The sequence below is a fragment of the Siniperca chuatsi genome, linkage group LG16 (genome assembly GCF_020085105.1).
Source record: "Siniperca chuatsi isolate FFG_IHB_CAS linkage group LG16, ASM2008510v1, whole genome shotgun sequence".
NCBI lineage: Eukaryota > Metazoa > Chordata > Actinopteri > Centrarchiformes > Sinipercidae > Siniperca > Siniperca chuatsi.
In genome coordinates this window covers 28892043-28904109 of record NC_058057.1, presented here as the reverse complement: position 1 = coordinate 28904109, position 12067 = coordinate 28892043, and the positions used below count along the sequence as shown (strand labels likewise).

Genomic DNA, 12067 nt, shown 5'->3' with positions numbered 1-12067 from the left:
AGCACTTAACTTCTGCCAAACATGCATGAAGAGACTGAATGGCACTTTTATGCCCATGTTTCAGTGGTACATAAATTTGAGAATCATCTGCATAAAGATGATACTGAATCCCGAATTTCTCAAAAATAGAACCTAGAGGGAGCATATAAAGGGAAAATAAAATTGGTCCCAGTATTGAGCCCTGTGGAACCCCACACACAAGGGGGGCAATGGAAGCTAAGCTGACTGAAAAAGTCCTATTCTTTAAATAGGAAGAGAACCATTTTAGGGCTAAGCCCTGAATACCAACCTGATCCCTAAGACGATCAATGAGAATGTTATGATCAACTGTATCAAATGCCGCTGTAAGATCTAACAAGAGCAAGACAACACAGTTACCAGAATCAACACCTCGAGGGATATCATTAGACACCCTCAAAAGAGCCGATTCTGTACTATGACCAACTCTAAAACCTGACTGGAATCTATCGCAGATGTTATTCCTATTTAAAAAGTCATTAAGCTGTGCGTGCACAATTTTTTCTAGTATTTTTGAAATAAAAGGCAATTTTGAAATCGGACGAAAACTACTCATGTCAAATGGATCTAAGCTGGGGTTTTTTTAAAAGGGGCTGAATAACCGTGTGCTTAAAACTAACCGGAACAACACCAGATGACAAACTAATATTTATAATAGACAGAATACTTGGGCCAATTGAGTCAAGTACCTGCTTAACCAGAGAAGAAGGAAGCACATCACCAGGAGACCTGGTGGGCTTCATATTAGCAGTTATATCCTTAAGCTGCTGCAAAGAAACAGGCATAAAACTGGTCAAATGGTACTGAGGGGCAACAGAAACAATAAAATCATCACCAACAGATGAAATTAGAGATCTAATTCCATCAACCTTACCGATAAAAAAGTTTAAAAACTCTTCACACAGTTCAGCAGAAGGAGTGAGTGCAGGAGTAGCAGTAGGATGAAGAACAGCATTTACAGTAGAGAAACGTACTCTAGAATTATTACAGTTTCTGGAGATGATGACAGAGAAATAATTTGATCTAGCCAATTTAACAGCTCTTTGATACTCATTCAAACGGTTCTTCAAAATCTCATAAGAGACTTGTAATTTATCTTTAACCCATTTGCGTTCAGCCCTCCTACACTCCTGCCTAAGAGCACGGGTAGTACTGTTCAACCAGGGCTGCGATTTGACTTTTCTTGCCCTGACTTTGACAGGAGCCGCAGCATCTAAAATCTCTAAGCAAGAAGAGTTAAACTGATCGACCAACTCTTCTAAACCCATACAAGAAGAGTGTGACTCGATCAATGAAAATAAAGGAGAGACATTAAAAACAGCTGAAAAACTACTCGCTGTACATGGATTAAGTATGCGAGACGGAATCGAGGCAGAAACAGTATTACCCGGCACAACACAAGGGAAATTAGTATTTAAAATAACAGTCTAATGGTCAGAAACAGTATCAACAATCTTCACGCTATCAATAGAAAATCCCAAAGATAATACAAGGTCAAGCGTACGACCACGTTCACGAGTTGGACCCGAAACACATTGCAAGAAATTAAACGACTCTAATAAATTTAAAAATGCTTTGACCAGGGGCTTTGAAGGACAGCACACATGTTTATTAAAATCCCCCAAAATTAAAATATTGTCAAAAGAAGGGACGATACCAGATACAAATTCAGAAAACTCCCCATGAGAGTTTGGGGGTCTATAAATCAAAACACATGACACAGATTTAAAAGAATTCAGCATAATTTAGATTCAAAAGAGCTAAAGCACGCAGAAGCACTTAAACTTGTCTTTAAAAACAACCGGCCGCGACCAACAGACCTGGGGGAACTGAAAACGTTTACGGTTTTCAGTTTCGTTGGTGAAAACGTATTTGACCTCGTCTCTCTCTTCAAAACAAAAGTACAGACGTTATTGTTACCTTTTGAAATCAATCGATCATCTTCATTGATTGGTCCTTTGGCCTGTCAGGAGCTCGTCACGCAGGAAACGCTTCCTGTCACGACTTCGGTCACCACCACCACCGCCTCCATCTCGTGTCTCCGTCCACGAACACGCCGGCCTTCTCCCGCCAGTTCACACCTGTGCCACACCTGACCTCGCAGCTGCCTGCAGACCTGATCCTCACTGGTCCAGAGTTTCTACAGGAGACCTGATCCTCACTGGTCCTTGATCCAGAGTTTCTACAGTAGACCTGATCCTCACTGGTCCAGAGTTTCTACAGGAGACCTGATCCTCACTGGTCCTTGATCCAGAGTTTCTACAGTAGACCTGATCCTCACTGGTCCAGAGTTTCTACAGTAGACCTGATCCTCACCGGTCCAGAGTTTCTACAGGAGACCTGATCCTCATCGGTCCAGAGTTTCTACAGGAGACCTGATCCTCACTAGTCCTTGATCCAGAGTTTCTACAGTAGACCTGATCCTCACTGGTCCAGAGTTTCTACAGGAGACCTGATCCTCACTGGTCCGTGATCCAGAGTTTCTACAGTAGACCTGATCCTCACTAGTCCTTGATCCAGAGTTTCTACAGTAGACCTGATCCTCACTGGTCCAGAGTTTCTACAGGAGACCTCATCCTCACTGGTCCATGATCCAGAGTTTCTACAGTAGACCTGATCCTCACTGGTCCAGAGTTTCTACAGGAGACCTGATCCTCACTGGTCCGTGATCCAGAGTTTCTACAGTAGACCTGATCCTCACTAGTCCTTGATCCAGAGTTTCTACAGTAGACCTGATCCTCACTGGTCCAGAGTTTCTACAGGAGACCTCATCCTCACTGGTCCATGATCCAGAGTTTCTACAGTAGACCTGATCCTCACTGGTCCAGAGTTTCTACAGGAGACCTCATCCTCACTGGTCCGTGATCCAGAGTTTCTACAGTAGACCTGATCCTCACTGGTCCAGAGTTTCTACAGGAGACCTCATCCTCACTGGTCCGTGATCCAGAGTTTCTACAGTAGACCTGATCCTCACTGGTCCTTGATCCAGAGTTTCTACAGTAGACCTGATCCTCACTGGTCCAGAGTTTCTACAGTAGACCTACAGTAGAGTTTCTACAGCTGCTGCTGCTCCTCCTCCTCCTCCTCCTGCTCCTCCTCTTCCTGCTCCTCCTCCTCCTGCTCCTCCTCTTCCTCCTCCTCCTCCTGCTGCTCCTCCTCTTCCTCCTCCTCCTCCTCCTCCTCCTCCTGCTCCTCCTCCTCCTCCTCCTGCTGCTCCTCCTCCTGCTGCTGCTCCTCCAACTCCTGCTGCTCCTCCTCCTCCTCCTAAATATCAGTGCAGAAGCGTTTTGTTGAGTTTATTTTTTATTAATTTGACTTTTGTTGTTTTGATTAAAACTTACTAATATCTTACTCGGTATTTGTTTTCTGATAGAACCGGAGCTTTCGACTGATCAGACTGTTTTCAGTCCACAGCTCCGGTTCACTACAACTCCCAGCAGTCACCGCGCGGCAGGAAGCCGTACAGCCTCCGGCAGAGAAGAAGAAGAGCAGCTGCAGCTGGTGAAGGTAAAAACAGCCGAAAGATTATGATCGATTATCAGTTTTAAACTTAATATCTGTTACATCCATTTACAGGTTATATAGCGGCGTGGTGACGTCACTGTTCCCGCCGTTTGTCAGAGTGAAACAAAGAGTTACATCCGGTTTTAACACCGACGTATCTGTTAGCCTGCTAGCATGCTAACTAGCTTCCTGCTGTCAGACACAACAACCTCCAGCTGTGACACAAAATACACGCAAAATACACACCTGGACGTCCGAGCAGACAGACGTCACCAGCACGCGCAGGTTCAGACTGTTAATTAGTACTGTTATTAAATCAGTTTGTTAGCATTAGAAGCTAACGGCCGCTGCGTGTTTGTGTTGACAGTTTAAATAAAGTTGGTTCAGCTCGGTGATCAGACTGCGTGTCCAGATGATGAAGAGTAAGGCAGATGAGGAAGACTACTGGAACAGCTCCAAGTTCAAAGCCTTCACCTTCGATGATGAAGATGATGAGTTCAGCAGGGTAAGACCTGGACCTACACAGACCTGAACCAGGAGGGGGGGGGGGCAGTTGTAATAATTTAATTAATTCTGATTAATATTATTTGACCTTCGACATCATCCGTCAGTCGGCACCGTCACTGTTATCTCTGTGTGATTAAACGTCAGGTTATTGATCACCTGTACAGGTGTGTCTACACCTGTGTGACGTCAGCTGATGATGTTGTTTGTCAGTTAAAAGAGTCGAAGCAGGCGGTGAACAGCATCCGCCGCCTGGTGGAGGAAGACGAGGATGAAGACGACGTGGAGAAGGTCAGCTGGAGCGGAGAGCCTGTCGGCAGTAAGACGTCATCCTTACCTGTGCAGAATCCTGAGCTGCGATTGGCCGCAGGGCGTTCATTGTCCTCCCGTGTCTCCTCAGGTATCTCCTGGTCGGTCAGAGAGACGGCGGCGTCCAATCAGAGGACAGACAGAGAACCCGCCTTCCCCAAAATCAACACCGACACGCCGACCCTCAGCAAGAGCAGCTCCGGGTACTCTCTGAGCGCTCTGTTCAAAGGTGAGACAGGTGGACAGGTGAGACAGGTCACATGACTCAGGAACATAACGACCAGGTTAACGTGAATCTTTTCTCTGCAGGAAAAACGAAAGGAGGAAACTTCTCGTCCTTCACTGACTGTGAGTCTCAACTGTGTCAGTTACTGTGTCAGTCAGTGAGTCAGTTACTGAGTCAGTGAGTTAATGAGTCAGTTAATGAGTCAGTTACTGTGTCAGTTACTGTGTCAGTCAGTGAGTCATTTAATGAGTCAGTTACTGAGTCAGTGAGTCAGTTACTGAGTCAGTGAGTTAATGAGTCAGTTAATGAGTCAGTTACTGTGTCAGTTACTGTGTCAGTCAGTGAGTCAGTTACTGAGTCAGTTACTGAGTCAGTGAGTCATTTAATGAGTCAGTTACTGAGTCAGTGAGTCAGTTACTGAGTCAGTGAGTCAGTGAGTGAGTTAGTGAGTTAATGAGTGAGTTAATGAGTCAGTTAATGAGTCAGTTACTGAGTCAGTGAGTTACTGAGTCAGTTACTGAGTCAGTTACTGAGTCAGTTAATGAGTCAGTTACTGAGTCAGTGAGTTACTGAGTCAGTTACTGTGTCAGTTACTGTGTCAGTCAGTGAGTCAGTTACTGAGTCAGTTACTGAGTCAGTGAGTCATTTAATGAGTCAGTTACTGAGTCAGTGAGTCAGTTACTGAGTCAGTGAGTCAGTTAGTGAGTCAGTGAGTTAATGAGTCAGTTAATGAGTCAGTTACTGAGTCAGTGAGTTACTGAGTCAGTTAATGAGTCAGTTACTGAGTCAGTGAGTTACTGAGTCAGTTAATGAGTCAGTTATTGAGTCAGTGAGTTACTGAGTCAGTTACTGAGTCAGTTACTGAGTCAGTGAGTCAGTTACTGAGTCAGTGAGTTAATGAGTCAGTTACTGAGTCAGTTACTGAGTCAGTTACTGAGTCAGTGAGTTACTGAGTCAGTTACTGAGTCAGTTACTGAGTCAGTGAGTTACTGAGTCAGTTAATGAGTCAGTTATTGAGTCAGTGAGTTACTGAGTCAGTTACTGAGTCAGTTACTGAGTCAGTGAGTTACTGAGTCAGTTACTGAGTCAGTTACTGAGTCAGTTACTGAGTCGGTGGGAGACTGAGTTGAGGACTGATGCTGATGTCTTTGTGTTTTAGCGCTCAGCGACTCGTCTGTCAGGCTTTACGCTCCAGAACTCCGAAAACCCAAATCTGAATACAAGGTAAGGTGATGACAGGCTGTGAGGCGGCGGCCGCCCTGTTCCTGCTGCACTAACACGATGTCATCATGTTGTGATGTCAGGATTATGTCAGTGATTGGTCGCCTGAGGAGACGGTCCAGAGAATGCAGCAGGGAAAGGTAACACACCTGTCTGTCTACCTGTCTGTCTGTTACAGTGTGTGTTTGTACAGTGTGTGTTTCAGGCTGTGTGTATCAGTGTGTATTTGTACTGTGTGTTTGTACAGTGTGTTTGTACAGTGTGTATTTGTACAGTGTGTATTTGTACTGTGTGTGTTTGTACTGTGTGTGTTTGTACTGTGTGTGTTTCAGGCTGTGTGTATTTGTACTGTGTGTATTTGTACTGTGTGTGTTTCAGGCTGTGTGTATTTGTACTGTGTGTATTTGTACTGTGTGTTTGTACTGTGTGTGTTTCAGGCTGTGTGTATTTGTACTGTGTGTTTGTACTGTGTGTGTTTCAGGCTGTGTGTATTTGTACTGTGTGTATTTGTACTGTGTGTTTGTACTGTGTGTGTTTCAGGCTGTGTGTATTTGTACTGTGTGTGTTTCAGGCTGTGTGTATTTGTACTGTGTATTTGTACTGTGTGTGTTTCAGGCTGTGTGTATTTGTACTGTGTGTATTTGTACTGTGTGTTTGTACTGTGTGTATTTGTACTGTGTGTATTTGTACTGTGTGTTTGTACTGTGTGTGTTTCAGGCTGTGTGTATTTGTACTGTGTGTTTGTACTGTGTGTGTTTCAGGCTGTGTGTGTTTGTACTGTGTGTTTGTACTGTGTGTGTTTCAGGCTGTGTGTATTTGTACTGTGTGTATTTGTACTGTGTGTATTTGTACTGTGTGTTTGTACTGTGTGTGTTTCAGGCTGTGTGTATTTGTACTGTGTGTATTTGTACTGTGTGTATTTGTACTGTGTGTTTGTACTGTGTGTGTTTCAGGCTGTGTGTATTTGTACTGTGTGTTTGTACTGTGTGTGTTTCAGGCTGTGTGTATTTGTACTGTGTGTTTGTACTGTGTGTGTTTCAGGCTGTGTGTGTTTGTACTGTGTGTTTGTACTGTGTGTGTTTCAGGCTGTGTGTATTTGTACTGTGTGTATTTGTACTGTGTGTATTTGTACTGTGTGTTTGTACTGTGTGTGTTTCAGGCTGTGTGTGTTTGTACTGTGTGTTTGTACTGTGTGTGTTTCAGGCTGTGTCTCTGGAGAAGTTTCGGTCTCTTCAGGACAAACTGCTGCTGCTCGATCACGCCGTCAGCGCGCACGACGGAAACGTCATCACTGCTGTAACTTTATTTACAGTCTGATCCGTAACGACATTATCAATATATAACTTTATTAACAACTTCATCCAAAACAACTGACGACACATTTGTGTTTTCCTTTCAGGTTTTAATTTATTTAAAAAGGACTCTGAGTAAAGGTGAGCCTGCTGGTTCAGATCCTGGACCAGACCTGGTCCCGGGTCAGTTCTCTCAGCAGTTTGTTGCTGTATTGACTCTTTGTGTTTTCCCGCTCAGATGTCTTGTTTCGGGAGCTGGAGTCCAGACAGACGGCTCTGAGACATTTCATCCACTATCTGACTGAAACCCGAGACCAGAGGCTGCTGCTGGAGCTGCTCAGGTCTCTGCTCGCACCTGTGCACACCTGGACCCCCCCGGTTTCATTTCCATGTTAACAGTTCGCATTTATCCGACACGTTTCCGTTTGTTTTCTTCTTCAGGGCTCTGGGCAGGACGGAGGACGTGGCGGTACGTAGTACACATGTAAGGTATCGGTGGTACGTGTCGCACCGACAGGAAGCTGATGTCATTTCCTGTCTGTTTCTATGGCAACAGCTGCTGCAGTATAAAGAACACCTGAGCATCGCAGATGAAAACAAGAGGCGGGACTTCCTAAAGAGCTGCGTCAGGTGAGTGACTCCCGCAGGCCACCGTACCTCAGACCACAGCAGCAGGTAGACGTGTGCAGACTTTACCAAGTGATTCTTTAGTTCTGTGAAAGTATCGTAGAAAAGGTTTCAGTCGGCGTCCAGGTGACCACGACTGAAACCTTTTCTACGATACGCTCCTGGACGAATGAGGGACGTCTCCTGTGAAAGTCCTAACACCATCAGAAACCAGTCTGTTCGTTATCGGGTCTCGAACAACGTCCGCAGATCGGAGCTGTAATCTGATCGGTTTCTCCGTTTGTTTCCAGTCTTCCGTTTCCTGCAGAAGATGCAGCTCACGTTCAGGATCACTTCACTCTGCTGGAGAGGCAGATCATCATCGAGGTCAGACGCTAAACCAGTTCCGGCCAGTTCACACTGCCTTAAACCAGTTCCAGCCAGCCAGCCAGATATGTTTTGCGACAAACTGTTCTCTTCGTTATTAAAGTGCTGATGATTTTTTCCAGTCGTTGTTGAAGATGTGAGATTCAGTTGAGACAGAAACCCACCTGACACCAGAGGAGATGACGGTCACATAAGATTATTCCCATTACCAGTTCACCTGCGGATTCTTTCCTTGATCAATTCATCGAAAAATGTCCATCGCAGTTTCCAAGAGCCCAAAGAGACGAAGGAGACACTCACATTGATAAATTATCGATTATTCAAATTGTAAAAATCATTGCTGATTGATTTTCTGTCGGTCCACTAATCACATTTCAGCTGGTTTAAATATTGTAACTGTCGATTCCCAACATCTGGCCCCGTTTACTCCCAGTTTACTCCCAGTTTACTCCCAGTTTGATCCCTGTTTTTTCCCCGTTTGATCCCAGTTTACTCCCAGTTTGATCCCCGTTTACTCCCAGTTTGATCCCTGTTTTTTCCCCGTTTGATCCCCGTTTACTCCCAGTTTGATCCCAGTTTGATCCCCGTTTGATCCCTGTTTACTCCCAGTTTGATCCCCGTTTACTCCCAGTTTGATCCCGTTTGCTCCCAGTTTGATCCCGTTTACTCCCAGTTTGATCCCCCTTACTCCCAGTTTGATCCCAGTTTGATCCCCGTTTGATCCCAGTTTGATCCCCGTTTACTCCCAGTTTGATCCCAGTTTGATCCCTGTTTTTTCCCCATTTGATCCCCGTTTACTCCCAGTTTGATCCCCGTTTACTCCCAGTTTGATCCCAGTTTGATCCCCGTTTGCTCCCAGTTTGATCCCAGTTTGATCCCGTTTACTCCCAGTTTGATCCCGTTTACTCCCAGTTTGCTCCCAGTTTACTCCCTGTGTTGTTGCCAGGCAACCGACCGGCAGGCTGAGCGCGGAGGGAAGGTGGAAATCTTCCACAAGTTTCCCAGAAGAGCTTCGATCCTCAACATGCCGCTGGTCACAACGCTGTACTACTGCTGCTTCTACCACGACACCGAGTCCGAGGTTAGTGAGAGTCCAGATCAGAACCAGAACCAGATCAGCTGAACCAGATCAGCTGAACCAGTCTGTGCTGAACCAGTCTTCTGTGTTTGCAGGGAACCTACAGCAGTCCGTTGAACATCCGTCAGACCTTCAAGGTGAGACCTTCAGTTTTTATTGACATGTTTCAACATATTAAACGTAAGTTTGTGTCGTGACCTTTGACCTCAGATTTCGGAGAAGCAGTACTTTGTGACGGCGCTGGCGGCGCGGGCGAAACGGAGGGCGTGGTCGGACGTGGACGCTCTGTTCACCAGCAGGAACTGGCTCGGCTTCACCAGGAAGAAATCGCCGCTCAGCTTCCAACGAGTCGTCGACATCCTGCAGAAAAACTCCGCCCCCACGCAGGTGAGGGGGAGCATCAGCCAATGGGAAATAAAAACAGGTTTTGTCGAGGTGTTTGATTGACAGGTGTGCTATTTGATTGACAGGTGCTGCAGGATTACGTGGCGCTGGTCGATGATGCGGAGCTGAGGATCGGTTTGGCTCAGAAACATAAATGTCACGACATCGTCATCAGCGTGAGACTCCTTCCTGTTTACGTTACTGACGCTCTCTGATTGGTTTAATACATTTAAATAATCATCCAATCAGAATCATGCAGAGCCTCAGCAGTAACCCACCTGTCTGTGTGAAACCTGACACCTGCTTATTTTAATATTGTTGTTGTGATGTCATGATGACTGGTGTGTCTCTGGGCCAATCAGACGTACCGGGACCTGAAGGACCGTCAGCTGTTGCTAGGATACCGGGTGAAGGTGGAGAGAGGATCCGCAGAGGAGAGGAAGATCGACGAGCTGCTCAACAACACGGTGAGGAGGAGGAGGAGGAGTCAACGTCTTCGTCATCATGTGACCTGACTGAACATCGTTTTTTCTTCTTTCAGCAAATCCGGTGGAAGAACTGAGTCTCCGTCACCGCGACGACAGCCACGTCCAGTCGGCTCACAGCGGTCGCAGAGAGGTGCGCTTGGTTTGACTCCGCCCACAGAGCAGGTGGCGCTCGCCGAGTCATCACCGAGTCATCACCGAGTCATCGCCGAGTCATCACTTTAACATTCCTCAAACAAGTTTTTATAAAAATAAATGTAAAAATAATAAAAATATTATTTATGATTTCACTGAATCTTTTCTGTTATTGGGAGGAGGAGGTGAGGAGGAGGGGGAGGAGTTGGAGGAGGAGGAGGAGGAGGAGGAGGAGGAGGAGGAGGAGGAGGTGAAGAAGGAGGGGGAGGAGGAGGGAAGGAAAGGGGGAGGAGGTGAGGAGGAGGAGGAGGAGGAGGAGGAGGTGAAGAAGGAGGAGGAAGGGGGAGGGGAGGAGGAGGGAAGGAAATGGGAGGAGGAGGGGGAGGAGGAGGGAAGGAAAGGGGAGGAGGGGGTGAAGAAGGAGGAGGGAAGGAAAGGGGGAGGAGTTGAGGAGGAGGAGGAGGTGAAGAAGGAGGAGTTGAGGAGGAGGGAGGAGGTGAGGAGGTGAAGAAGGAGGAGTTGAGGAGGAGGGGGAGGGGGAAGGAAAGGGGGAGGAGTTGAGGAGGAGGGGGAGGAGGAGGGGGGAGGAGGAGAGAGAAGAAGGAGGAGGGGGAGGAGGGAAGGAAAGGGGGAGGAGGTGGGGGGAGGAGGAGGAGGTGAAGAAGGAGGAGGAAGGGGGAGGGGAGGAGGAGGGAAGGAAATGGGAGGAGGGGGGAGGAGGAGGGAAGGAAAGGGGGAGGAGGGGGAGGAGGAGGTGAAGAAGGAGGAGGGAAGGAAAGGGGAGGAGTTGAGGAGGAGGGGAGGAGGTGAGGAGGTGAAGAAGGAGGAGTTGAGGAGGAGGGAGGAGGTGAGGAGGTGAAGAAGGAGGAGTTGAGGAGGAGGGGGGGGGGGGGAAGGAAAGGGGAGGAGTTGAGGAGGAGGGGGAGGAGGAGGGGGAGGAGGAGGAGGTGAGGAGGAGGAAGGAAATGGGAGGAGGTGAGGAAGGGGGAGGAGGAGGAGAAGGAGGAGGAGGAGGAGAGGGAGGAGGGGAGGAGGAGGAGGAAAGGGAGGAGGAGTTGAGGGAGGAGGGGAGGAGGAGGGGGTGAAGGGAAGAAGAGGAGTTGAGGAGGAGGGGAGGAGGGAGGAGGAGGAGGAGGAGGGAGGAGGGGAGGAGGGGGAGGAGGAGGAGGAGGGGAGGAGGAGGGGGAGGGGGAGGAGGAGGGAAGGGAGAGGAGGTTGAGGAGGAGGGGGAGGAGGAGGAGGAGGAGGAGGAGGGAGGTTGAGGGAGGAGGAGGAGGGGAGGAGGGGGGGGGGGAGGAGGGGAGGAGGAGGAGGAGGAGGGGAGAGGAGGAGGAGGAGGAGGAGGTGAGGGGAGGAGGAAAGAGGAAGGAAAGGGGAGGAGGAGGAGGAGGTGGGAGGAAGGAGGAAGGAAGGAGGAAGGGGGAGGAGGGAGGGGGAGGAGGAGGAGGAGGAGGAGGTGAGGAGGAGGGGGGAGGGGGGGAAGGAAAGGGGGAGTTGAGGGGGAGGGGAGGAGGGGAGGGGAGTTGAGGAGGGGAGGAGTTGGAGGAGGAGGAAGGAAATGGGAGGAGGAGGAGGTGAAGAAGGAGGAGTTGAGGAGGAGGAGGAGGAGGAGGAGGTGAGGAGGAGGAGGAGGGGAGGGGAGGAAGTGGGAGGAGTGGAGGAGGAGGAGGAGGGAGGGGAGGAGGAGGAGGGAGGAGGAGGAGGAGGAGGAGGAGGGGGGAGGAAAGGGGAGGAGTTGAGGAGGGGGAGGAGGAGGAGGTGAGGAAGGAGGAGGAAGGGGGGAGGGGGAGGGAAGGAAAGGGGAGGGAGGAGGTGGAGGAGGAGGGGGGAGGGGAAGGAAAGGGGAGGAGTTGAGGAGGAGGGGGAGGAGGAGGGGGAGGAGAGGAGGAGGAGGAGGAGGAGGAGGGAGGAGGAGGAG

General features: G+C 48.5%; 1 protein-coding gene across 3 annotated transcripts; it reads left to right on the top strand.

The window, feature by feature from the left end:
* Positions 1 to 3415: 3415 nt before the first annotated feature.
* Positions 3416 to 10299, top strand: vipas39 (VPS33B interacting protein, apical-basolateral polarity regulator, spe-39 homolog). Of its 3 annotated transcripts, none has more exons than XM_044169586.1 (19): positions 3416 to 3525; positions 3890 to 4027; positions 4240 to 4345; positions 4427 to 4564; positions 4645 to 4683; positions 5721 to 5785; positions 5866 to 5922; positions 6986 to 7078; positions 7182 to 7215; positions 7313 to 7415; positions 7516 to 7543; positions 7631 to 7704; positions 7992 to 8067; positions 9014 to 9148; positions 9241 to 9282; positions 9356 to 9532; positions 9616 to 9705; positions 9892 to 9996; positions 10071 to 10299. In XM_044169586.1, exons 2-19 carry the CDS (start codon positions 3935 to 3937, stop codon positions 10089 to 10091), a joined length of 1476 nt encoding a protein of 491 aa, XP_044025521.1. In that variant the 5' UTR covers positions 3416 to 3525; positions 3890 to 3934; the 3' UTR covers positions 10092 to 10299. The 3 variants fall into 3 exon arrangements, with proteins under 3 accessions (XP_044025521.1, XP_044025522.1, XP_044025520.1); XM_044169587.1 differs by lacking the exon at positions 3416 to 3525 and adding an exon at positions 3607 to 3807; XM_044169585.1 differs by lacking the exon at positions 3416 to 3525 and having other exon boundaries at positions 4194 to 4345.
* The last annotated feature ends 1768 nt before the right edge of the window (positions 10300 to 12067 follow it).

Bases quoted from the DNA above. Each gene is read 5' to 3' on its own strand.
- vipas39 (XM_044169585.1), top strand. From the start codon at position 3,954: ATGAGGAAGACTACTGGAACAGCTCCAAGTTCAAAGCCTTCACCTTCG. The intron at 4,028-4,193 runs GTAAGACCTGGA...TCACCTGTACAG, and splicing joins AAGATGATGAGTTCAGCAGG to GTGTGTCTACACCTGTGTGA. The intron at 9,706-9,891 runs GTGAGACTCCTT...TGGGCCAATCAG, and splicing joins GTCACGACATCGTCATCAGC to ACGTACCGGGACCTGAAGGA.